Source organism: Erithacus rubecula, assembly GCF_903797595.1.
Source record: "Erithacus rubecula genome assembly, chromosome: 4".
Taxonomy (NCBI): Eukaryota; Metazoa; Chordata; class Aves; order Passeriformes; family Muscicapidae; genus Erithacus; species Erithacus rubecula.
Genome location: NC_136686.1, coordinates 15,718,754 through 15,746,121, shown reverse-complemented (window position 1 = coordinate 15,746,121; position 27,368 = coordinate 15,718,754). Strand labels below are relative to the sequence as shown.

Genomic DNA, 27,368 nt, shown 5'->3' with positions numbered 1-27,368 from the left:
TGACCCTGAGAAGTGGGGCAACTCTTTGTTCCTTTTGAATAGAAAGGGAAGCCCTGGGAAGCCCTTTGCTGTTGTTTTTGTTGTTGTTGTTTTTGGAGGTTTTTTTTGGCAGTGTTCCCATGGACTAACTAAACCCTTCTTTGGCTTGCTGGGTCAGGGTTACTGGGTACCTCCAAAAGAGCAGGCCTGAGAAAGCATTTCTTTAAGGGTACTTTACAGCTTGCATATAGCCATGCATTTTTGTTAGTTCTTCTTCTGAGAGTAATTTTTTCTTCTGGGTGCTAGATTTAGTAGTGTTCCAGCCAGCCTTTTTCAACAGAGTGAAACCCTGCCTCATCAGTGGGAATTAAGACATTGATGTTGTGAGGGGTCATATTTCTCTCTGGAGCCCCTGCTTTAGCGGCTGAAGGGGCAGAGAGCCTATAAAGCCCCTTTTCCCCCAGCATTTGTTATGTCAAGAGGTGGGAATGGAGCTCCCTGCCAGCACTGTCCCTGTTAACAGAGCCCCTGCCCTCCCAGCCCACTCCCCGCTCTATCGCTCTGCCAGGAAAATCATTAATCTCCCGTTCCTTCCCTGTCCTTTCCCGGACCGCCTTCAGCGAGGAAAAACCAGCGAGGAGCAGCGCAGGAATGTTTTCCCCCTCCCCGGCGGCTGATCCCGCATCCAGAGCTCGCCGACGGGGCGCTCAGCACCGGCAGCTCCGGAGGCTGTCGCTGTCCCCGGGGCGGTGACAGCCGGGCTGTCCCCTCTGCTGCCAGTGCCAACACGCCCCGTGCTGCCACAGCACGCCTGGCACGGCGCTGGCCGAGCCGGAAAGCGTGCGGTACACCTGGGGGATCTTTGGGGACAAGAAAGGGTGTCCCTCCTCTGGCCCAGACCAGTTCTGACCTTAAAAGCAAAGGCTTGCCGTGCCCTGTGTGGGACGGGACAGCGGGCAGGGCTGCCCTGCCTCCCCTGCCCTGCCCTGCCCTGCCCGGGCGGCGCTGCTGCAGAGCGCTGCTGTCATTGTCACCTGCGGACGGAGCCGGGCACAGCCCTGCCCTGCCCCGGGACAGGGGCTGGCGAGAGGAGCAGGTAAAACCCCAGAGACACCTGAGAGGGCTGGCGAGAGGAGCAGGTAAAACCCCAGAGACACCTGAGAGGGCTGGCGAGAGGAGCAGGTAAATAAACCCCGGAGTCACCTCCTGCCCCTTCTGCCCGGCCACCCGCAGCTCTGGGATCTGCTCAAACCCGCCGCGTTCTAACGCCTTGTAATGGAAATAGCGGCGGGGGAAATGAGAGGGATTGCTCAATTAACTATTATTCTGCCAAAGCAAAATCTGGGGTGAAGGAGAGTACGGAGGGGGGAGGTGATTCCGACAGAAGTGTTGCTGGCCAGCGGGTGCTTTTGTGCAAGCGTCCTGCATCTGGAGGATTAATTGAGGGGTGAAAGCTCTGCCTTCCTTGGAGTAGGTACTTCTCTCATTCCAAATCAAAACAGAAGTGAGCTTTTGGAGCTTTCCCTGACAGGTTGCCAAGGAAGAGTAGAACCCTGGCTTTGGATGGTTTGAAGTGGCTTAATTAAGATATTTCTAAATATTTTATATGAGTTTTGCTCTATTGCTTCTAAGGATTTAGTACTTTATAAATGGGAGCTAACTGCAGGTTTGGAAATACAAACTGCTTTAGATTATAGTTTCTTCACACTTTTCAGTCTAAAGAAATCAGACATTTGGATGATCTCTTAAACTTTTTAATTTACTTACTACAGAGTTACTTTGCATGAATAGCGAGTCTCTTGCAGCTTTTGTCTTTTTCTCCTGTGAAAAATATAGTTTGAAAAATGTCCAACCAAATTTAAAATGTATATACACAATCCATTTAACCTGGCACATGATGTTTTCTTTTAACAAGCCATTAGTTATCATATATTGAATTTTCAGCATCTTAAATTTTCGAGTGAATGGGTACAGAGGGTAGGAGAAGGAAAATTCTCAGCAAATAGAGACCTGTGACTATCACACTCCTGTTAAACAAGCATTTAATATCTTGTTAAATGCTCTTCTTATATTTAAGGTGAATCTTTTGTATGTTATAAGGAGAATTCATAGAATCCACAATTTATTAAAAAAAAAAAAAGGCTGAAATAAAAGGCTCACAGAGAAGGGGTTAAAGACATTTGACTTGCTACCCTTGTAACAAGTAGAAGTGAGGTCATAAAGGGCTTTTGTTTTGCTATTTGTAAAACATAGGCTTGCTACAGAATTAAATGCATGCAAGAAGTGTATCTACTTGCATGTTTTTCTCTGGAAAAAGATAATTACTGTGCTTGTGCATGCTGATCAGTTAATTTTGTGTGAGAACAACTAAAGACAATTTCTATGTTCAGGTTATTCAAAGTAAATAATAATAAGCATAGGTATGAGAGGAAATTTGGTGCAATGCATGTTATTTCATGTATCTCATTTTGAAAGCAATTCTTTACGAGGAGAAAATTATTTTGAAATCTTAAAGGTTGTTTTAATTTAAAGAGAATAGTCTGCTCTTCTCCCCACACCCATATAACATGCTCCAGATGGTTTTGCAATGTTCACACTATCAATGAAAGTGATAAAAATCCAGTCAGGCCTTTTTCACTTGTTTAATTCCAAGGTGAAATTATTGAGATTTGTTTTTGTTGGGGTTTTTTTGTCTGTGTGTTTAATGCAAAGAGAAATCGAGTTCTTTCCAATCACAGCATCCAAAACCAAAATACAGAGCCTGAGTGCAGTGGTCTGAAGTGCTGAGGTCCAGCAGAGGACAGGGCAGGGTATTTGGTCATCCTTTGTCACAGGAGACTGGTGACTGTCCCCTTGTCCTGTGGCACACACAGTTAGCATCTATCACTGCTCTGGTGGGATGAGGGCTCATGTGGGTTCAAGGAGGCTCTTGGGGGGTGAAAGAACCCTTTTGGAGGACAGTGGGCAGCACTGGGTCATCTTCCAGCACTTTGACTCGGTGACCCCAATGTTCCTGCAGATCTTGGCACCTTCCTGCACCTGCTCAGGCGAGGACAGTGCTGCTGCCACAAGGACTCCCAGGCCTTCCAGGGCAAGGGAGAAGGGGGAGATGGCCTCTGTCTTCCGGAGCGAGGAGATGAGCCTGAGGCAGCTCTTCCTGCAGGTGGAGGCTGCCTACTGCTGCGTGGCTGAGCTCGGGGAGCTGGGGCTGGTCCAGTTCAGAGACGTGAGTAGCGCCTGCCTGCACCCTGAGCTGCTGGAGATGTGCCACAGGCTGTGCTCGTCCTTTCCCCAAAGCTCTAGGGAAAGATGCACCTGTAGGGAGGCCAAAAAGTCCACAGTGACAGCGGGATTCCCCCCAAGGCTGCCCTGAAACCCAAACATCATGCCAAGACCCCATCCATCCCTGAGTCCCCACCCAGTGCTCTGCATGCCCTCTGCACAACTTAGAGCAATCCTGTGCATCAGCAGGACACAGGAAGTGTCTCCATGAGAGTCCCTCTGTGGCTCCTGCTGTCACACCAAGGCTGTGTGGGAGCCCAGGCCACGGTGCTGCCCTGCCAGCAGGACCCTCTCAGACACAGTGGTGTTTGCCATCCGCACCAAAGGCGCTCATTCTCTGCTGATGGTAAAAATGAGAGCAGCCTTTAGCCCCAGGCTTGTTTTCCCTCCTGTTTTTAGCTGAATGTGAATGTCAACAGCTTCCAGAGAAAGTTTGTGAATGAAGTGAGAAGGTGCGAATCCTTGGAGAGAATCCTGCGTAAGTAAACGCCTGTCAAATGCAATCGGCTTCCTGCCAACTGTGGTGTGGGATTTATTCCTTTAAGTGCTCTCACACTGGGGAGCAGAATTAGTGGCAAAATGGTGATGTTTTCATCTGAGCCCCTGGAAATGTTTTCCATGCGTCAGCTAATCACCACTTCACCCCATATGGGCAATAAATTGTTGCCCCTGTTTTAAAAATGGTTAACTGAACTGAGAGGATGTTAATTCGCCTTTATAAAATTACAAGATAAATCTGACGATGGGCAGGAGGCTGGTCCGGATAACGTGACTTTTACACCAGTGCACCAGCTGCTGGCACACACTTCTTGTGACCAAGGGCTTCAGCCTTGGGATAAGTCCTTAAAACCCAAGCAGCAGAGCTCATGATTCCCACTGTCCTGTGGGTAGGTGTCCTGGGAGCTCTGCACTCCCCCCACCACAAAGCCAGGGCCCACTGCAGCCATGGTGGCAGCACTTGGCATTGTTGGGCAAAGCAATGGAACCTGAGCCTTCTGCATGCCCTACTCACTGCCCTAAATAAAGGGGCCCATGGTGGCCACCTGTGCCAGGGCTGAGAGCTGCCCACATGGGAGTGGAAACAGCATCTCCACTGAGAAAGGAGGCTGGAAGTGTTCATTCCTTGTATATGCACTGGGATGATGGCCCTTGTATATCACTTAATCTTGTCACATCTCCTTGGGATGCCTTGGTCCTGGCTGAGCAACAGCCTGACCAGGTGATGCACCAAGGATGATTCTGCGTTGAGTCTTCTGTGCCCTTTCCTTGCAGGTTTTCTGGAAAATGAGATGGAAGATAATGTTGAGATAGTCAAAGGAGAAAAGTACCCAGAGACCCCCCTGCCTCGGGAAATGATTGATATGGAGGTACAGAATTTGGAGTGGACCCAGGAGAGAGAAGGGCTGTGCATCAGGCTGTCTGTAATGTGCTCAAAAAGCCCTCCCTGCAAGGAGGAATCTTGTGCCTGAGGCTGGCATAGCTCTCCCTGCCTGAGGAGGTGCTCCCTGGGCTGCTGCCTCAGCACTTGGGTTGAGGCTGATCCTGCTGCATGTTTCTAAAGGAGCCCAGTCTTTTTATCACCTTTTTATCATCAAGATGTGAAATATCCCTCTGGTCCCACATATTAATGAAAAAGTATTACTTTCACAGAATGCCCCCCATCATCCTATAGGAGAGAATAAGTGTTTTACCAAGAGACCTGATGTTAGAACCCACTTCACTGCATAAAAAACCCAGCACTGCCTGTTCTGCTGGGATTGTGATGCTGGGTCCTGACACAAACACTTGGGCCTTGCTGTTGGATGTGTGAGAGATGTTTTATTCTAGCCCAGCTGGATGCAAAGTTTACTGACAGAGTAATTTTAAAATGCTGCATACAGAGGTGACTAGAAAGGAAAATCAAGCTTTCCAAGCTTGATTTCAGCTTCCAAGCAATTTGGTTTCCTGGTGTGTTCCTGGCCCCACATCATCACCTAATTTTTGGCCTATAGCTAGTGAACCTAAATTAAGGAAGGTTGCTTTTGTAGTCAGTAAACTGACAGCCAGTCAGCCTGGGGTGTGAGATGTCTGTGAGGAACCACAGAGATATCTGGGCAGGCTGAGACACCTACACCACACTCACACCTACTTACCTGTGCTTGGGTCAGGGGCATCAGAACTTCAGTGCCAGAAGAGCACAACACACTCATCAGGGAATGTTTGCAATGGGAAAACCATGCATTGGCATTGATGAATATCGCTCTGCAAAAAGTGTTTATTTAACTGTTTGTTGAATATTTCTGTATTCTCCCTTGAAAAAACAAAACAAAACGGTTGTTTGAGATTTGGTATCAGCTTGGGAAAAAGCCACTGATCTACTCCAGAATTTTTCTGGATGTGCTTGGACCCTAAACAGACAGTGCTGGAGAAACTTGAAGCTGAGCTGCTGGAAGCCAACCAGAACCAGCAAACACTGAAGCAGAATTTCCTTGAGCTGACAGAGCTCAAACATTTGCTGAAGAAAACCCAGGACTTCTTCGAGGTGAGAGGCCTCTTTGCTCTTCCAAAAGAGAGGTGGAAGGTTCTTAAAAATACTTGCACTTCCATTTGGTGTATGGTGCTTTTAGAGGTCTTTATCACATGCCATTATGAGGTTTGCAAAAACACCTCAGTCACTTTGGAGCCTGCATTGCTCTGTGAATTGGTGGGGCTCAAAAACTTAGTTCACAAGGTCTCTTTGAAAATAGCATTTATGCTTTTCCACTGCTAAGATATAGTTTGTATTGTTTTTCCTTCAGTCTTATAAATCTCCATGGATAGCTACCTTTGGGGAAAAATTATTAAAAGAAAAAATTGAAAATAATTTTCAACCTGGCTGAAGAGTGTTTATTAAAACTGATGTTTTCCAGGCAGAAACCAATCTGCCAGATGATTTCTTCAGTGAAGACACATCTGGACTGCTGGAGCTGAGAAGCACTCCTGCTGCTGCAGCTGCCAAGCTGGGGTGTGTATTGGTGATGGCCTCCATCTTGGCCAGACTTCCCCCCTGTGCTGCATTGCTGTGACACTGGCACAGCTTCCTTCAGCTTCTTAACAGAGGGTGCTCACCAGCCTCCTCTGCAGAGCTATTTTGTGAAGATAAGAGAGTGTCTGTTCTCAGAAATTATCATCAAAACTATGGTCAGTGGGACAAATGGACTTCTACTTCCAGGCCACCTATTCCAGTGATCCCTTAGTTGGTATTGACTGAAAATTGCTGTCTTTAGGCATCTCACCCATGACTTCTGGATTCAGGCACCTGGCTACCAGCCTGGTCCTCCTGGATGGATGTCTAACCACAGAAAAAGCCATGTTATTGCACAGGAGTGCAGTCTGATGCTTTCTCAGAATAGGAAAACAGGAGAGTAAAGATAAACCACCACTTCAAAATTTCTACCTCCTGCCTCTGCCGTTCAGCCATTCTCATTTGTTTCTATCCAGAATTTTCTCTTCAACTTCACCTGTTGATCTAGGAAAGATATTTGTGGGGTTTTTTTCAAAAAAAGAACAACAGGATAAAGTCAGTAGATTGAGATAAAAGCTAGGCTTGAGCAGGGAAGGTTCTAGAAGCGCCTGCAGCAGACTAGAAAACAAGGGCTTGTGAAATCATGTGTACTGCAGGTCCTAAAAGGCATAGAATAGGCTTGTAATTTATTTTTCTTGTGGCTCTGCTCAGATTCACAGCAGGGGTAATAAGGAGGGAAAGGATGATCCCCTTTGAGCGTTTACTGTGGCGAGCCTGCAGGGGAAACATCTACCTGAGGTACACAGAAATGGACACCCCCATGGAGGACCCTGTGACAGTAGGTACCAACCTGGTTGTGCTTTCCTCTGCCCTGTGTGGATGCTGGTGGCCTGCAGACACAGAATTGGTGACCTGGACAGTGCTGCAGCACTGGCTGCCTGTCCTGGTGTCTGAGGGCAGCCTGTGGGGGAAAGGTGGGACAGTTTGAGGATGGGAGAAGTTTCTTGGATGTTACTTTGCCCTTTTGCCACTGTTGAGGTGGTTGTCTTTTCCTGCCTGTCAAGATGCACATGAGGCCTCACAGGGCAGCTGTATTACTGAGACCACCATGGAGGTGGCCTGGAATCAGCCATGGAGGATCAATCCCCCTTGGTGTCTCTGGGGAAAGCCCCATGCCCTAGTGGAACTCTGTCCCCTCTGCTCCACATTGCTCCTTCCCCCATAATGCAGAGCTGCTGCCCATGCCTGTTTCCTGGAAGAGTATCTGGGGAAAACACTGGGGATGGGGGATAAAAGCAACCAGCGGAGAGGTTGCAAAGAAAAAGGAAAATACCAGCTTTTCTGTCCTGGATTCTGGGTGTGTTAAATTCTGCTTGAATTGTGTGTTGCAGAGAGAAGAGGTGAAGAAGAATGTGTTCATTATCTTCTATCAAGGAGAACAGCTTAAACAAAAAATCAAGAAGATTTGTGATGGGTAAGACAGGCCTGTGGGCAAGCCACAATGACTCCCATAGAGGTGGTTACTGCAGTCCAGGCTGGCTGCATTTGGAGCTAGATATCCAATCTCCATCTCTCCAGCTGTCACCTCTGCAACCAACCTCCCTTCTGCTCCTCAGCTCTGCTGCTCCCAATCATGAAAGACATCCATCACCTTGGCACTTGGAACTCGAGATTCTACATTTTCCAAAGTGGCATACAGCTCTTGAGAGCTTCAGTTGCTAGGTTTTAAACTTGGGGCATCTAAAAGGGGATTGTTGTTTTAAAAATACTCAGCACTCTTCCCCTGAAAATCAGGGGCCCTAACTTGAGGACAGGAAATGTGGTAATCCTCAACTTGCTCTCAAGTCTTCCTGCATTTCTTCATGAAAAGGTGATGCTGTAGTTTATTCAACCCTTTCCCAAGGTCTTTGAGCAATATCTGTGTAATCAGAGACAGAGCCCAGGACAGAAATGAAAGCTTCATACAACCTGACTTGTTTCCATCCTGTTAAGCATCTTGAAAAGATAATTCAGGTTGAATATTTTGTTACTCTTTCATAACACTGATGGCCAATGAGCTTTGTTGCAGAGGAAATCAGATTTGGTGAGAGGATCTGTCTGCTGTCACCAAACCCATTCCAGGTACAGCCCCTGAGCCAGGCAGGGCCAGCCAGGAGCCTGCAGGGAGAGGCTGAGCATTGCTCTTCCCTGACACCTGCACTCAGGGCAGGTCTTTCCTTATATCCTGCCTTTAAGCAGAATAAAAGCAGGTAGATCTTTCATCCAGCTGGCATGACTGGCTTCAGTCCCAAGATGTGGCAGAACCCTGGGGTCTGTCAGCAGTTCCTGCATTGGAAATGGGGCCTTCCAAGATACCTCCTATGAGCAACGAAGGGTAATGCCCATCCAGAGAGAAAATCAGCCCTCCTGAGGTGGGCATCTGTCTATAAAGGAGTCAGGGACATGAGGGAAAACTCCCAGGTCTCAGTCACTGATTTCTGATCCTGAAGCTCAGACATACAGGCAGTTCTGCCACAGCCATTGTACTGCTGCTGCCAGTGGTCTTTGAGTTTTCAGCAAGCCTCGTTCTCTTACCGGATTAAAATTTCCTGCATATAATAGAATCATAGGACAGTTTGTGTTGGAAGAAACCTTAAAGATCATTTCATTCTAACTCCCCTGCCATAGGCAGGGACACCTTGCAGCACACAGGTTGCTGAAAGCCCCATCCAACCTGGCCTTGAACACTGCCAAGGACAGGACATCCACAACTTCCCTGTGGCACCCCATACCAGTGCCTCACCACCCTCACAGTAAATAATTTCCTAATACTCAACCTAAACCTCTATCAGTTTAAAGCCATCCCCCCATATGTCCTGTCACTACATGCTCTTGTAAAAAGTCCCTCTCCAGCTTTTTTGTAGGCCTCTTGAGCTACTGGAAGTCTGTGGTGAGGTCTTTCTGGAAGCTTTCCTTCTCCAGGCTGAACAATCACAAGTTTCTCATCCTTTCCTCATAGCAGAGGTGCTTCATCCCTCTGATCATTTTCAGGATCATTTTCAGGCCCTCCTTTGGACTTTCTTCATCAGGCCCACATCCCTCTTATGTCTCATTTCTTTGCCTGATTTTAAATGCTGCTCAGAATCGTCCTCCCCTTCTGCATGGACAGTCAGTGGTGGTGAATGCTTCCAATTGAATCTTGCCCTCTGCCTATGGCCTTGCAAGTCACCTGGTCAAATATTTAGAACTGGCTGGGGTTGCCCACAGAGTGCACAGAGTTCTTCATTTTGGATGTAATATTTTTCCCCTGCAGCATTTAAAGTTCCCTGCACTCAAAGGCCAAAGACTATTTTCTGGCATGAGAGTGAAAGAACAAGCAATGCAGTGCCTGTCAACATACTAATTGTTGATTGACACCAAAACCACCCAAACCACAGGCACAACTTTCTGCAGGTAGGAGTCAGACAGTGCTGGAAATGTGAACAGATCCCTGCAGGGAGGTTGTGATGTGCAAAGTTTCTAGGAGCTAGTGTTGCAGATGTATATGGTCGTAGGTTTGTAGAAAGGAACTTAGACTGGTTTCTGTCAGGCCTCTGTAACTGAAGGAAAATACAACTACCAAAAACAAATTCACAGGGCACTCTTTGCAGTGCTAATGAAGCCATCTTTTATGTTCCTTCTTCCTTTCACATTTTTTGGTTGATAATATGCTCATGCATATGGATATTTTTCTAAATCCTCTGACCCTCCTTTTGTGCTCTGTGGGCCATCAGCCTTCCCTGGTACCCAGGCCAAGACATCTTATTCTGGTCCACTTTTAAGACAGGGTTGACTATACCTAAAGCAGATGGCAGTGTCATTCCAATCCCAGCAGGATATTTCTGCTTAGCACTAAGTCATCATTCATGACAAGTAAATATCCTGCAAAAATCATAGGACTGGTCTAAGCCAGTCTCCTGCAAGGCAGGCTAAGATTTGTTTGCAGAGCTGTGTGCTTCAGGTTACACTTGTAGTCCCTGCTTGACTCTAATTGGTAACATTAGTCTGCCAATTTCATGAGCATTAAGTCCATGCACAAATTTATTAGTGAAAGGTGTAGAGGGAGCAGGAAGGAGGAAAACGTAAGAATTTTTCTATTCCTCCTTTTCTTGCAGCTGCCTCAGTACTAATGTGAATACTAAACTGGGTTTATCAATGTAAGGATTCCCTGCTGAATTCTCCTGGAGCTTTCAGAGATGTCTGTGCCATTAGGGCAAAACTGATACTCAGTATGCAAAATGGCTGTTAAAAGATCAAAGCAGCACTGCTGCAATAACGTTATTGGGAATGGGGGAACTGTACAGCATGGAGGAATAAGCTTTCAAGTTTGATTAAAAATCCTTATTAAAGATGAACTAAGGGCTGTGAAGAATAAGAAGTAGGAAATAATTAGGTAGGGTGAATAACCTTTGGAAATGAATACCAGGTGTTCAGTGAGGAGAAATTCAATTCTGGAAAGGGAAGTTTAGCTGAAGAGCACGTGCTGTCATTACACACAGCTCTGGGCTGATCTCTAGGAAACTGCAGCATGTTTTGTTCAATTTGCAACCGTCCTCACTTGTATGTGTGCTGGAACTGATTTTGTAGAGCAGGTGGTGAAATATCCTGCGCTCAGACAAAGCCAGAATATGATGCTTATCTGTACATAGAGCCTGCACATTTTTGTCTCTTAAGCAGGGATAGACCCCTATGACCCTGTTACATCTTTTAATTCATCTCACGTGCAGAAAGACAGCCCTTTAGCAACCCTAACTCAGTGTATCCACGACAGGATGGTGAAAATGTGTTGCCTCAGGTCAGGGGCAGGAGATCTCTGCTCTGCAAAGAGGAGGGATCTCTTCCTGCAGATCTGATGGGCAGTGTCAAAGTGGCAGGGGTGGCACATGCACTAGATATCACTGAACAAGCTGAGCAGGAAAAAAAGGAGACATGTCTGCTATTTTAGTTACTGCAGCACCCCAGCTCAGTTCAGCCTGCAGGCAGAGAGCAGCAGCAGTGCACCCTGTGGCCTGTAAGGTCCCGGGGGAACCCCTTGTATTTGCTGTTGTGCATTAAGAGTACTCTGGGACTTGCTTAGCAGGCAGCACAGGTAGCTGCAGACTTCTCAGACAGACATGCAGCTGATTTCTAATTGCCTGTGCTGGGATGATATAGTGGCTGCACAACACTGCAGTGCAGTGTGCTGCTGGAAGCCCTTTTACACCACAGTGACCTGCAGCTGTACTAGAGAAGTGCAGCTTCCAGCCATCCCTGAAGCAGTACCTGCATGGAGCTAAGACTTTCACTCACATGAGAATCCTATGTCAGTCCTTCCAATACCACACTAAACAAACCCGCTGAATCTCCCAAACACAGTCTTGGGGGTGAGCTTATAAAAGATTTTATCCTGGTTTATCTAAGCTGATGTAACAGATACCACTCTCAGATGTTTAAAACCCTTCACCCATCCTTGTTCTCAACCAAACAGGTGGACCAGAAGCATACAGCCATTCTCCTATTTTGTCCTGGAAATACAGTCCTTTTGTTTGTTTGCTTGCTTGCCTGTTTGTTTGTACAGGGTTATTTACTAATGCAGCCTGCCCGCACAAAGGGCGTTTGCTCGCAGTGCAGCAGTAGCTCAGCTGAAGCCTTCTCCCAGTGCCTGCAGGAGGGTAGTGCAGACACAGGGACATGGTATTTTTCCAGCCTCGGTGCAAGAGGGACATCTGTTGGCTACTGTGAGCAAAGCTGTCTTTGCCAGGGTGGGTTTTTCTTGAGTCTTGTCACAATTCAAGCAGCTTGTGGACAGAAGGGAGGTGCTTACATGTTGGTGCTGACCTCTGTATGACATCAGGGCCTGTGTATCACTTAAGATATGGAGGGTTTTCTGCTAGAACAGGTGAAGGGGTCCCTTATTCTCATCAAGGGATAAATGTACCTCTTTGCACCTTTCTGCAAGACCAAGTGCAACTCTGTGGCATGTGAGAAGAGTATACTGCTGGGTCAGGAATGAAATCCAGCTTCCCTGCCTTTGAGCTGAGAAGAGTCTGACAAATAACAGGTGTTTCTCAACTCTCTCTTACTGAGGCTAGATTTCGTGCCACAGTCTATCCTTGTCCAGAGTCTGCCACCGAGCGCCGAGAAATGCTTGATGGAGTCAACACAAGGATTGAGGATTTAAATGCGGTAAGTGGCAGTGGCTTTACTGAGACTGAACCCTACAAGTGGGACCTACCCGGAATTTGTCCTGTCTGAAACCACATTGCAGACCACACAGCTTGTCTTCTTGACACCTTATTTCATTATCTCCACCACTCAGTTACACAGCAGCACTGTGGTGGCCACATGATGCATGGAGGTCCCAAGACCATGAGCTGTAATTCCACTCATGGGTGTGATGTGCTCAAGTTCGTGGCACAGAGCTGCCTGCAGGAAATGGCAGCTTGGGAGCACGTGGTGAGATGAGGCTAGTTTGTAAGTAACTGGGTAGGGAGCCAATCCCAGAGCTCAGTAATTCCCAGTGGTCTCCTCTACACTTAGAGCAACTCAGGAGCATGCAAGGACTCTCCTTGGTGAGCAGCACTGAGCACCTGGTGTCCAGTGATCTTGTGTCCACACCTGCACACGCCCTCTGGGATACCCCATGCATTCATACAAACAGTTCCTTTTCATCAACCCTCTTCCACCTGCCCTGTCCAGTTAACTGAGCAGATGGTGCCCCCTGTGCTTCCCTGTCTGGAGTGTTGCCCCACGGTGTGCTTACAGGTGATAACACAAACTGAGTCCCACCGCCAACGACTGCTGCATGAGGCAGCGGCCAACTTGTGGTCCTGGGGGATCAAGGTGAAGAAAATCAAGGCCATCTACCACATCCTGAATTGCTGTAACATCGACGTCACCCAGCAGTGTGTCATTGCAGAGATATGGTTCCCACTGGCTGATGCTGACAGGATAAAAAGAGCTCTCCATCAAGGAATGGTAAGAGAGCAACATTTTGGGTCCTTGAAGCTCTCACCTGCACTGAATTTTTTTATATGTTGAGCATATGTTCAATCAGGTCTGTTACTGTAATGTAGGGCTCCCTTTTCTCTTTTAAGTTGAGGTTGTCCCATTGTCATTTGACCTTTCATCTTTTGACAGAGATTAAGGTCAGCATTAAATGTTAGCAGGTCTGTGACAGACCCTGGAGCCAGAAGTGGTGTTGTGGGGCCAGTTCTTCTATCTATTTCATGTCTGTCCTTGTCAATGGCTTTGCAGGAACGTAGTGGCTCCACAATTGCCCCCATCCTCACTGCCATACACACCAGGATGGCACCACCCACCTTCAACAGGACCAACAAGTTCACAGCTGGATTTCAGAACATCGTGGATGCATATGGTGTGGGCAACTACAGGGAGATGAACCCAGGTGAGAAACACTCAAATACATGCATCTGGTTTGCATGACCAAAGTAAAGCCTTTGAGCTCTCTCACAATCCTAAGAAATGTCCTCACTGCTGACTGAGAAATCTGAACCATATTGGAGCTGTTTGATGCATACACATGGATTTTCTCAGGCAAAGAATTTGGCTCTTGGTCTCCAGTGAATGATTGTGATGGAAATAAGGAACTGTACAAATACAGGATGGAGAACAAATAGTGAGGTAGTTGTTTTGAGGAAAAGAACTAAGCTCATAAGGGAAATGTAAGTTGAGCTCACTGTGTTGAGGCAAAGAAGACCAAAAGGACCTGTCAAAAGTTTGAAACAATGGTAAAGAATTTTAGACCACTGAGAATTAATAGGAACCTAGAAATGGGGACCTGTGTGAAAGGTTGAGATTCACTCAATTGTTGAGGCTGAGCAGATTGAGAAACATGATAGTAACCTTCAAATACATTTTTGTGTTGCAAAACATAATGCAGTCGTCTACACATGGTGTTTAATATGGTAAGGCAAGAAACAAAGGATAAAACTGCAAGGAAGGTACAGGTCATACCAAGGAACCTTCTTTGTGATGGTAAAGCTAGTTCTGACTGCCTGGTTTGTAGGGGAGGGATTGAGGTGGCCTTTAAGGGCAGTACCTGTAAGGAACGGTCTGATGGGCTAGGCTGCTTCTTTGATGAGGCCTTTTTGTTTAGAGGGAGCTGAGCTTCTTGACCTTTCCCTCCTGCAGCTCCCTACACTATCATTACTTTCCCCTTCTTGTTTGCGGTGATGTTTGGGGACTGTGGCCACGGCGCTGTCATGCTGGGCTTTGCGCTCTGGATGGTCATTAATGAGAAGAGCCTTCTGGCCCAGAAAAGTGCTAATGAGGTGAGTACCAGGGAACTGGTGCACCCTATCAGCATAGGGAAAGGCTCCTCAGTCCCATTTGATAAAGGGCACATCCAGCGTCCCAAAAGCTGTGTGGAGATGGTACAAGGATAACTGTGAGGAAGAGGTTTAGCAATTCTACCTACTTATACACAGAGGGCCTAAGGGACCCAAAATTTTCATGAATAGCTGTATATACACAGATTAGTACAATCATGTCCACTGTTGGTTGAGGCCCACCAACTGTAGGTACTTTGGTCACTGGCACTGCCTTCTCTCCTTGCAGATCTGGAACACCTTTTTCAGCGGGCGCTACCTGATCCTGCTCATGGGCATATTCTCCATGTACACTGGCTTCATCTACAATGACTGCTTCTCCAAATCATTCAACTTCTTTGGTTCTTCCTGGCACATCATCGCCATGTTTAAAAATAACACTTGGAAGTAAGTGCTAAACGTAGGAAGGAAGTAAAAACACTCCAAATGGCACACGTAGGCTTGGAAATAGAGACTGCCTGTGTGGGGAAGGGAAGGACTCCCTGCTGTGGATGCAGTCATGAATGAATCAGAGGTTTTGTCTGACACACACAGATGAACTCACCATTGAAATGGAAATGTAGAGTCCCCGGGAACACGCCTGTTTGTTCAGGCACTGGTGGGCATAAAAATCTGCAGGTGTCCAGGACTGAAGCATAGAGAACTATCAGCGTGAGGGAGACTGCCATTGTGTGGGGTCCTTTTACATGCACACAAGTGCAGGATAACAGGTCACAGAAAGGCTGGAGACAGCTACAGATATCCTGTGGTAGTCCTCAGCACACCTCACATAAATATACCGTGGGCTTCCATGGAGAGATTAAGCTGCAAAGGTCATTTCCCTTTTCTCTTGTAGTAAGGATGTGCTTCTAGACAATACAGTGCTGCAGTTGGATCCAGCAGTCCCAGGAGTCTACTCTGGAAATCCATATCCATTTGGAATAGATCCGGTAATTAAATTAAATTGCTCTAAGATAATTTGTATTTCAATCCTGTTTGTACATATCAGGTACATCAGTGGCTCTCTGCACTCTCTCCTGAAGCTGTGCTTTTCACTTTTGCTTTGTTCCTTACATAGTTGTTGTGGCTTAACCCCAGCCAGCAGCCAAGCCCGGCACAGCCCCTCATTCACTCCCCCACCAATGGAATCAGGGAGAGAATTGGAAGGGTGAAAGCTGGAAAAGTTGCCAGTGGAGATAGAGACAGTTTAACAGGAAAATCAAAAGCTCTGCACACAAGCAAAGTAAAAAATTAAGTAATCTCTTCTTATGGGCAGGCAGGAGTTGAGCCATCTCCAGGAGAGCAGGGATCTGTCACTTCCAAGGATTCCTTGGGAAAACAAATGCCATCACTCCAAACATCCCCTCTCCCCACCTCTCCCCTCCACTTTACACACTGAGCATGATGTCCCATGGTCTGGAACATTCCTTTGGTCAGTTTTGGGCACCTGCACTGGCTCTGTCTCCTCCTAAGCTCCCGTGCACCCCCATATTCCTGACCAGCCTCATGAAAAGCAGCAAGGGCCTTGGCTCTGTGTAAACCCTGCTCAGCAATAGCTAAAACATCTCTGCACTATCAGCCCTGTGTTCAGTACAAATCCAAAATACAGCCCCGATCCAGCCACTATGAAGAAAAATATCTCTAACCCATGCAAAATGATCACACTCCACACCTTATTCCAAACCATTTACATAGTGCTCAGGTGCCACACTATCAATACCACTTCATTAACCACCACTCACCCTCCTACTCATCAGTCCTTCTGATGCTTTCCTTTAGCAATTAATATACTGCTAACAGTTCTGCACAGGTAAACAGCAAAATGGTAAGCAGGAAGGAAGTTTGATTTTCCTGGATAGTGGTCTTGTGCTACAGCTTCTTTTCTACCATACATCTGCCTGGACTGTGTTTCCTTATTTGAGTACTTAACCCATTCCAGAGATACCTCACCAGCTTGAAGGCAAACTGCCAAATTTCATGCAGTCTATTTGTTGCATGGAATGTAAAAACTGCCAGCATTATTTAACTTAGTCACATTTTCTTCTCTGCATCCTATATAATTGTTGTTCTGTCTTTATCATGTATTGAATGTACTTTTTAACATCAAGCTTTCATATAATTCCAAAAAAACCCATCCCTGATGGTTGCACTCTCATTTCAATTGGTAACCCAAAGAAACTCTGTCCTCCCCTGGTTTTCAGAGACATTGACCTTGCAGTCAGTTTTTAATAAACTCAGCTCTAAAGCTCTGCCCAGGATGTGGGCAGTCTGGTTCAGAAAATCACATCAGAATCAGCTGAGTTTTCTGCTTGTTGCCCTGATACATGTCTAATTTAGGGTGACCTAGACTACCTCTTCCAACCTGGCTTCTCTTTGTTCAAGAGCATAAAAGCCCTGGCTGGGAGGGAAGAATGGCTGAACAAGTGCTGGCAGGGAAGGGTGGGGTGAAGCACCAGCTCTCTGTGGCCCTCTCTGAGATTATCTTTGTCATCTGCCCTGAAGGATGGATGGCTTTGCAATTTGCAAATCCTGCTGGGGTGACTGAGGTGTATCTTGGGAAAAAGTCACCCTGAGATGAAGAAGCTAGGCAGTCTCTTTGGTATCCAGAGAAGAGGCAAAGCACATCAAACAAACACACAAAAGTGTGTTTCACCCTCCAAATATTCCTGTCTTCCTCCTTTCTCTTCAGGTACTATACTTAGTGTCTGGAAAGTGGTGTCTGCTCACTGTCTCAGAGGACAGAAGAGTTTGGGGTCTAGGAAGTTTGAGAAGAAAGGAGAAGCAACCCTGAAGCTCTGTAGCATATAAAAGACAGGACTAAGAAGGGATGTATATTCTAACATCACTAAAAAATTAGTGTAGAGAGGCAGGCAATGAGCTGATCTTCATGGCCAAAGAGTGGAAAATATGTTTTTCTCTTCAAACAAGAAGTTTGAAAACTCTCTACCCTCAGTACTTCTCTGGTGAGGGTGGAACTAATTTTGTTGCAGCAGGAGGGATTTTCTCATGCCTTTCCACTTTTGCTAAAGAAGATTACTCAGCCTAAGGACAGAAAATGACACAGAAAAGATCTGGGTTCTGCTACCAGCCTTTGCAGTGGTTTCTGGAGGACTGAAACAAAGTCATTGGATCATTTTACATCCTTGTTATTTCCTTTGTTAAACAAGTATAATACTTTATTCATTTTAGATTAGTATCTTGGAAAAGTGAAAAGTAATAAAAGGAACATCTAGATTTCTGTGCCTTGCTACCCTCTTACTAGAACTGGTGGGAGTAAATTGATGGTGTCAAAGAAACAACTTTCACAAGCCTTTTATTGATAAAACACCTGAAAATCTTGTCTTCCTCTCTCTCTCCCTGTTCCTTTACCCAAAGATCTGGAATGTTGCCTCAAACAAGCTGACTTTCCTGAACTCCTACAAAATGAAGATGTCGGTTGTCATAGGGATTGTGCACATGATTTTTGGTGTGATACTCAGTCTCTTCAACCACATGTAAGTTCATTTCCCCAAGCCTAGAGCTTCAGCAGCACACAAGTCCTCATCACTAAGGTGGTGCCCTTGATTCAGAGAAAGCCTGATGTTTTGGACTGATGATTTGAACTTTGACCTTTCCCTGGTGTGAGTAGAAATGTCCCATACACTGATTGACTCACACAATGATTGACATACAGTGCTAAGTCTAAAGGACTGCTATGACATTGCATGTGTTTTCTTCAATAGACTTTCTTTTTGACTTACTTTATTCTCAATTCTGCAGAAATATTGAAGCACACTAAATTAAAAATGTGTAGCACCTCCCCCTATTGACAACTTTTCTCTCAAAAGACAAGCTTTTTTTACCTAAACCAAAACACACTGAAATCTTGCAGAGTGTGTGCATGTGCATTTCACCTAGCTTAGCAGCCCTTGGTCAGGACTTGTGGCTGTGCTTGTCCATATCTCTGCCTCTGTGTTTAGCAACAACAAATATAAAATGGTGATAGAATGCAAGGGCTGACACTATCATTTTGAGAGACTCTCCAAAGCTGCAATGTGTGTAGTGACCTTCAAGGACAGAATGTGTCTGAGGGGACAGAGAGGACCCTACAGGATTGATGCTCCTGGTTCTGACCTTTCTTGGCATTTAATGCTCACCTTAGTGAACAAGATATTTTTTGAAAATTGTCTGTTATTTCAGTGTAATAATCTTTTGAGGTGCTGAGATTCTGGTAGATCAAGCACAAAAATCTGAAGATAATCAGTATAACAGAGCTTTAACCAATGGCTATTGACAAAGCCTGTAATAATGGACTTCTTTCTTTGCTAGTGATTGTTGTAAATTTGTTAGGTTATTTTCCAAAAACTAAGTGCTGCCGGACTTAGGTGCAAACTTGTATTAATATCTAATGTATTAACTGAAATTTTCTTTCCTGATTTTTTCCAGCTACTTCAGGAAATACATAAACATTATCCTTCAGTTCATTCCAGAGATGATTTTTATTATCTCTCTTTTTGGCTACCTGGTCTTCATGATTATTTTCAAATGGTGTCATTTTGATGTCCATTCATCCCAGAGTGCACCAAGCATCCTCATCCACTTTATCAACATGTTTCTGTTCAATTACAGTGACACTTCAAATGCTCCATTGTATTTGCATCAGGTATGGATCAAGCAGCCTGAATCCACTGTAGTTTTGTATTTGCAGTGGGTGTTGTGGAGAGTGGGCATAAAGATATGGGCTCAGAAGCTCAATCACAAGTGTCAGTCACAGAAGTAAAGTTTATTCTTCTGGTATTTGTGTTGGCCTTGTCAACAGGGAGGAGAGAGCAGCAGTCCATCAGTGATGCAGAGGAAATCTCTTTCCTGGTGTCATTCTTACAAGAATAATGATGCAGTTGAAGATACTATTGAGGGGGAAAAATCAGAGTGTGACTAGAGATACAAAGCTGCATATTTCAAGCATGCTGTCCTGCAGTCTGGCCACAATGCTAGAGACATCTCCCTTTCTTGCAAAGTTCCTATTCCAGCTTTGGAAAGCTTTAATACTTTACATGTTCACCTAAAATAGTAGAAGTAGCAAGAGGACTTTTGGGCAGCTTTTTGTCAGAAATAACTCCTTTTGGGCATTCACTTAAAAAAAAAAAAAACCAAAAAGCAAGCAAATAAAATCTCCTCAAAGAGAAAATTTGTTCTAAAGTAATCTCTATTTATATTCTCAGAATATTATTTTTTCTTTGATTGATTTTACATCAGCAGCATCAATGAAGAATCTGCAAGTGCTACATCCAGACACACGTGTGCACCCACATCTAGCTACACACTGAGCACTCCAACATGAACTCAGGGACAGCTGATGAGTCAGAGTTAGTTGAGAGCCCTGATCAGCTCCAAGTAACTGTGCTAAGAATAGAGGGGAGTTTGGAAAAACACAGTCTTCCCAGCCTTCAAAAAATCTTTAGATAACATTGTGCTTTGTAACAGCCCAAAGCTTTCCCAAGGTGGAACTTTTTTCTTATATTCCTATCCCTCTGCCCCACCAGGAACAGAATGTGCCATCTGCCTGGGTAGTCTGAATGCAAATATTGTATGATCACCAATCATAATGTGATCAGACATCTGAGCCAGCTTTAAAACAATGTAGAAGTTGTGGTTTAAGGTTTTCTTTGCTTCTTTTGTTGTTGTTCTTTTCTGAATGTACAAGCAGTTATGTCAGGACAGCAATAGGGGTGCCATAGTGCAATATAAGAACACCTTATATTGTGGGAACAGTCTGTTACCAAGCTTAAGCTATGAGGGTTCAATTCCTTCTGGAATTGCAGATGAGGAGTAAATCCAGGGCAAGGCTTGAATGACCTGGCTCTTAATGCAGCCTTTCTACAGTGATCAAAGCAAGGCAGACTGACTGACTCACACACTTAGGACATTCTCTTGGGCACTGAGTAGCCAGGTTCAAGTGAGTCACATGGATTTTGGTAAATTAACCCTTTTCAGTATAGAAGTCTTTCATCTCCAGGTCTCAACCATCTCTAGCTGAACATGCTTTCTGGAGCCTAAAGCACATTTATTTTCATGTTCTCACAAGCAGAGGATACACAGCTAAATACAACAAATATGACAGGGAGTTGTATTTGTCGTATTAAAAAAAAATTACCATTGTTTAGATTCAGGTTTCTAACCATAAACATTGTTGGCTAAAGGAAGTAAAACAACTTTCTGCTTTTGTTGTTGTCTCTTAGAAAGAAGTGCAGAGTTTCTTGGTCATATTTGCTCTGATTGCTGTTCCCTGGATGCTGCTAATTAAACCTTTCATCCTCCGAGCCAACCACCAGAAGGTGCAGCACCTGGTAAGGGATGTGGATCCCAGTATGGGGAGACAGACCCCAAAAACTCTTTGCAGTGATGTAATTCTGTATTTCTCTGACCCCAGGCTTTCTCTGACAATTTCAAAGTGTGCTCTATGCCACACATGCCCAGGACATGTGTACAGACATGTCTAAACCATCTAAACTAGAATCAGAGAATGGCTAAATTTAGAAGGGATCACTGAATGCCATCTGGTCCAAACTCCCTGCTCAGACAGGGTACTCCTAGAGCTCGTTACTCAGGTTTGTCTCCAGACAGCTTTTGAACATCTCCAGTGAAGGAAACAATTCCCTTGAAGCAGGAGCTTTGCTGGCAAATACCCTATTTGTTAAGCTGACACCAAGCTCTTTCACCTGTTTTATCCAAAACCAAAGAAGATTCAGAAAGATTGAAGTGCTGGTAAAGCCAAGACAGGGAAAAGACCTCAGCTGTCAGTACACAATCTCCACTAACCATTAGTTTACTGCTCTGTAGAAATGGGGTATCTGTGAAAGTCCTGGCCTTGGAAAGAGTAACAGTGCTTGAAGGAGAGGCTTGATTTGAAAGCTTTTGCCTGCTTTCTAGTTGTTCTTTCTTCCTTAAGTGATTGCCTTCACATTAACAGAGCCCTCCTTCCCATGGGCTCTGTTGTTTGCCCACAGCATCTCAACTCACAACTGCGGCAGCTGCAGTTTCCCAGTTGATCATTAATTCTCTCCTTTATTACACTAACAGGACTTTACTTGTCAATCAAGATTTACTTCTCTTTATAGTCAGAGTTAGTGCCTGGAGTACCTTTTATAGCGCACAGATGTTTCCATTTGAAGAAAGAGATGCTGGTTTTGCTGTTTGACCTTTTCCAACCCAGTCACTTCTGACCTATAATTGAAAGCCAGGTCCCTAGGAGACCTTTTCAGCCCTGCCTCTACACTGTAATTTCTTATTTTGTCATTCTTCTGGGATTTCTGTGAAGGCTTGACATGGCTGACTCCATCTCATGCTTTTATGCCAAGAACATCTGACAGGTTTTACCCACCTCCTATTGTGTTCCCATATTTCTGTTCCTAATTTTCATATGTTAGCTGTCTGATCACATCCTACATTCACCTAAATTTATATGTTTGCAGCAAAGTCTGTTTTCTATGCTGACATTCAGGTAAAGCAAAGATAAAGTGGATGTGACAATCATTACTGCTGCAATAGGAAACAACATGTTGTCAGGAGACCTTTCTCATGAAACCTGCTGGAGGCTATAAAGGGTGACAAGGCAGAACCTGACAGAAGCCATGAGGTCTCTATTTGGCTATGCTGTAAAATAGGACTATTAAATCAGGTTGTTCAGGCCTCCAGAAAAATCCCCTAAATAATAATTGCAGAGAGGTTGCTATGAGGTTTTGGTCAATTTAAAATTAATCAAGAGCTTTGAATTTTATTTCTGCCTGTATCCAAGAGCTATGTGACCTTCATCAAGTCTTATGATCCTCTCAGGTTTCATTTTTCACTTGACACTTATTCCTTTGATTTGCACCCATCTAATTGGGATCATCAGCTTCAAAAGTACCTCAGTCTTCTCATTTGCTAAAAATGGTGGATCTTCTCATGGTGGGAACAAAGAGTGCATTGTGACACTAGAAACCAGCTACAAAATAATTGGAATCACTGGAAAATACTCTAGGATGTAAAATATTTAGGTATTATTAGTCATTTGGTGAGATTATTCGATTTTTGTGGTTCATGATAACCATTGTTGAAAATGTTTTCATATTCATGACATAATCCTTCACGTGTTACCCATCATGAGTTATTGAGGGAGTTCTGTGCCATGGATTTCTTCATTTTGGTACCAACCAAACATGCTGCATTTTGTTTCTGAAAGATCCGTTCTCAAGCCATCTCAGGAAACTCAGGAGGTGAAAATGAGGTAGATGTCCCAGAGACCAACCACTCCAAGAAAGCTTCCCAGAGAGACCACAGCAGTGGCCATGAAGGACATGAGGGTGATGATGAAGAGGTAAGAAAATCTGGACAGAAAATTGTTCAGATAAATGCAATAATAGAAGAAACAAAGTCAAGCAGAAGACTTTTGCAGAGTTGTCAGCCCCTCTTTCTAAGATACCATCACATGCTGTCATAACAGTTTGTGTTTTCAAACAGAATAGGGTTTGAACTTTTATTAAATTAATTCCTCAAAATGTTTCCTTTGGTTTTGCCTGGTGGTGGCAGGCATTCTTGCAAATCTCAAGCTTTTACAAACCTCAAGTTTTTGTTTCCTCAGGGGTGGTTGTTTCACTTCCACATTGCACTTAGAGAAGGTCAACCCTTTCCCAAGAGTCAGTGAGCTTTCCTTCCTCTAAATTGCAAAGGACCATTTAAAGTTGGCAGCCAGAATTGTTGACTAGGGAGAAAATCCTTCCTTTGGCAGATATTGTCAAAAGCTTCTACAGTAGGAAGTAACACAGGAAAAAGTGACAAAAATATTTGTAGCAGTTGGGAGTATCAACAATATTGAGTGTGGATATGGCTGGCTGTTTCCAGTCACAAGGAATCTTCACAGATTTGCTTATTCGTTATTATGAGATACAGTCATTCAGTGATATTTCCCAAAATGTGTATGCCCATAGGCAGAAGTCTGAAAGCCCCTATTTTACATAAGAATTTCTGTCTCTGTAAGAAACCACAGAGATTGCCAGCTACTGGATTGACATTTAACGATTTGAAATCATAAGAATGGAACATGAGCTGCTCCCCAAACATTTAGTTTTCACTGGAATTGTATTTCTCCAGAGAGAACATATGGGAAGATCATACAGAGCTGACACTTTTCAGAGCAGTCTCTTTTCCTGGGAAATACCTTTGTGTTGCTCAGGATGTAACAAGGAAAGCAATATGAAGAGCCTTTGGTGGAGTGTTGCTCTGTTATCCAGAAATCCCTGAAGTGAGAACTAATAAAACCTTTTTGGTTTTATGTTGTTTCAGTTCAATTTTGGAGACATATTTGTCCACCAAGCTATCCACACCATTGAATACTGCCTTGGCTGCATCTCCAACACAGCCTCCTACCTGCGACTCTGGGCACTGAGCTTGGCCCATGCACGTGAGTCACTGTCCCCCTTTAGTCTCCTCACCATGCTGGCCATGACTTCAGATGGTGTTTGACTAATCCTGCAAATTTATTCATGAAATCAAAGTTTCTACTTGTGGACATTTATAGGTCAGGATGTTTTGCTTCTGGTTAGACCGCTCCAAGTGTTTCATAGTGGGAATGTCAGTTTTTAGAGGTGATCTCTGGCAGCTCTGATTGTGTTCACTCGCTGGGGCCCCTTTCCTGCATTGCTCTGTAGCCACCCCTCTGGAATAATCCTCATAGTGTATGGCACAGTGGGAGGTGCAGTCCACTTGTGTAGTCCAGTCTGTGGAGATGAAGGCAGAAGGTGAAGGAGCCATAGCTGCTTTCCCTAAGAAGCACTTGCTATGGCCTTAGGGTATGCAGATGAATGCCAACATTACTTGAAACTGTTATTTTTTATTTTGTTCAGCAAATGGGAAAGAAAATGTCTGGTTCAAGAGCTTCTGGAATTTGTCATTTTCACTGGGATTTTTCCCAGAAACATTAAGTGGAACATCACAATCCATGAGAAATGTACAGCATTTCAATGTCTTTTGTCTTGATTTGTGATAAAAACAGATGCTCAAATACTAGAAATTGCCTCAGGCTGAAACTTAGATTTTCAATGTTTCTAATTTTTCTGAAATGCTTTTTATTAATATTGCTGTAATGCCTCTGGCTAGGAGTTGCACTTGCCCTAAAGAACTTTGCACACAAAAAAGGGAAAACAGAAAGGAGTGGGCAAGGAGGGGGCTGTGATGTGGTGTGCCATGGATTGACAGGGGTGAGATGTACTTCTTGGCACAGAAATTAGCTTAGCAGGAGTGGAGTGGGAGTTGGCACACATCAGCTTTACATGGAGAACAGATACCTAAATAAAATAAAACAACAAAAAAACTTAGCTAAGGACATGCATATTCTACAAACTGGGAAAAATGGGCGAGCTGGCAGACTACATGCTGCATCTGTCCATAGCTGCTGCTCAGCACTGTTTTCCCTTTATTTCCTTCTGCAGAGCTGTCAGAGGTCCTTTGGACCATGGTGATGCACAACGGGCTCAGCAGCAGCGGCTGGGCGGGTCTCATCGCCATCTTCATCATCTTTGCAGCGTTTGCAGTGCTGACAGTGGCCATCCTGCTGGTCATGGAGGGGCTCTCAGCCTTCCTCCACGCCTTGCGCCTGCACTGGTACGTGCTGTGGTCCTCTGGAGCTTTTCCCAGATCAGCCTTTGGGATGGAGCAGGCTGTGGGAGCAGGTGGGCACAGTGTTAGACATGCTGTGCCAGTGCCTTGGACCATTAGCTGCCTTTGGCAAATGAAGTGAGAGACACTTTTCCAAAGGGAGCTGAGAGATCCCTGCCCTGTTCCCTGGAGCAGCCTCCTTGTCCTCCTGCACCCGTAGTGGTTGTCAGCACGTGAGGCAAATGGCAGCCTGCAGTTCTGTCCCAGTAAACATGCAGAGCCACTGGGGCTCTCTGACCTGCATGACCAGGCCCACCACTGACTGTGTGTCCCACCCAAGGGTCTAACACCACAGCTAAATTCAGCTGGGAGTGCAAAACCTGATGAAAAACAGGGTCTGTACTTGTGTCATTAGTCTAGGTTGAGCTTCAGGCTGCTTAGGCTTTGTGGCAAACCAGCTCCAAATTAGCCCATCAGCCTTAACTGATCATCAGTCCAGGCAAGGACACACCATCAGCATGTGAGCAAGACCAAGGTGACAAAGCACCCTTCACCACCACTGTAACTCAGCATCCTACCTGAGCCCCAAGATGTGGTCTTTTCCACCAAGAAATGTCCCAGCACAAGTCATAAACACTGCCAAGGCAAACCATGGTGCAGGTACTTGTCACTGTGCAGGGAGGAGGAGTTGTCTGTCTCCCACCAGTGTGCAGCTCTCAGAGGTGCTAGAAGCAGGTTACCCAGCAAGGTTCTGCTGATTGGCCTCATGATGAGCATTTCCAGCCTGGATTGATAGAAAGTCAGAGCTGATGTGTGCCACGTTGCTCCCTGGGCTACCTGTGTCTCACGGCTGGTCCCATAAAGGGACCACATTCCCAGCTTAGATTCCAGCACCTTGTGGCCTCTCTTTTCCCATGGGGACCACGTTTCAGCCTTTTGGCTGGCTGTAGGTCCTGCCTACAGGCAGCACTGATGCCTCCCTCTGCTCATCCCTAGGGTGGAATTTCAGAACAAGTTCTACGTGGGAGCTGGGTACAAATTTTCTCCGTTCTCCTTCCATCACATCATCAATGGCATTGCAGAAGAGTAAAACCAGTGCATCATGCTTCCTCCTCAGACCAGGCTCTGTTTCCTTGTGGTGGCTCACCCACACAGTAGGGTACATGGGATGAAAGAGAATGGGATGTGCCCCTTGAAAGAAGAGCTGTAGATTAATATGTCCTAGCTATGTTCCAATATACTGCTATATCAGCTAAGAGCTGACCTATATCAGCTGGGCTGGCTGGACCCTTGGCTGAGACCTGGCCAAGTACCTGGTCCTCAGCATTTGATGGGGTCAGCTGCCTACTGCTTGGCTGAAAAGAGGAGATGCAGCTTTGGAATTAAATTGGTTATTAACAGTCAACTCACATGTGTTTTGCTCCGTTTGCTACCTCGTCATTGTGGTATATTTCTTTCCAAGGAAAATAAGTTTTGTCTGTGGTTGATCACATGACTTGATTAAGTCCCTTATAAGATTTCAGCCCTTCATTTAGCACACAATGCAAACCATCTCAAAGACAGATCGTATTGCAGGCTTGCAATTTTCTGCATGCTTTACTAGAATAACTTCCTTTTTATCTAATTTGCTCCAGGGCTTGACAGCACTGGATTATAGAAATGTACACACATCATCACTTAACAAAAGTGTGAGTTTTGAGTTGTGTAAACAAAGTTTCCACATTGACAGCCATTTTATTTGTCTCTATTGACTTGTTTGTCGCTGAAGACTCAAGATAACTCCCCTTGTGCTTTATTTTTCAAGATGGGTTGTTAAAGCAGATTGTGTAGAAATGCTAATACCTAATGAACAGAAAGAAAAGTGGAATCAAAACAGTTGGCATGAATTTGAAGTAGTGATGTACTGTGATCTTCTGAAATATTCATGAATTGCTAATCCTTCCAACTGAATACTGTTAATCATAACAGGCTATGCTTTTTTTTAACCCTGAATTATGTAAAGGGGACAGAGTACACCAAGGCATTTGGAGTGGACAGTGCTCTCTTCCAAGAGGCATGACCCTTATTTTCAAAACTCACTGCCTTGATATCCAGCTCCACCAAAAGCCCCACATGGGAGTGTTCCCAGCAGGTCACACATTGTTACAGCCATCACAGGTTATGTTTCTGCAGTAGGCAGCTTGAGA

The 27,368-nt window shown here is 45.0% G+C and overlaps 1 protein-coding gene across 2 annotated transcripts; it reads left to right on the top strand.

Moving 5' to 3' along the window:
* The first annotated feature begins 985 nt into the window (after positions 1 to 985).
* Positions 986 to 26,585, top strand: ATP6V0A4 (ATPase H+ transporting V0 subunit a4). Of its 2 annotated transcripts, XM_079303432.1 has the most exons (21): positions 986 to 1,075; positions 2,999 to 3,205; positions 3,661 to 3,739; positions 4,534 to 4,628; positions 5,657 to 5,782; positions 6,150 to 6,244; positions 6,956 to 7,082; positions 7,636 to 7,718; positions 12,334 to 12,427; positions 13,007 to 13,219; positions 13,499 to 13,649; positions 14,396 to 14,535; positions 14,822 to 14,979; positions 15,428 to 15,521; positions 17,947 to 18,065; positions 18,997 to 19,213; positions 20,790 to 20,897; positions 22,772 to 22,906; positions 23,872 to 23,989; positions 25,017 to 25,188; positions 26,179 to 26,585. In XM_079303432.1, the coding sequence occupies exons 2-21, from the start codon at positions 3,089 to 3,091 to the stop codon at positions 26,270 to 26,272; spliced, it is 2,535 nt and encodes an 844-aa protein (XP_079159558.1). In that variant the 5' UTR covers positions 986 to 1,075; positions 2,999 to 3,088; the 3' UTR covers positions 26,273 to 26,585. The 2 variants fall into 2 exon arrangements, with proteins under 2 accessions (XP_079159558.1, XP_079159557.1); XM_079303431.1 differs by lacking the exon at positions 986 to 1,075 and having other exon boundaries at positions 1,906 to 3,205.
* Positions 26,586 to 27,368: the final 783 nt, after the last annotated feature.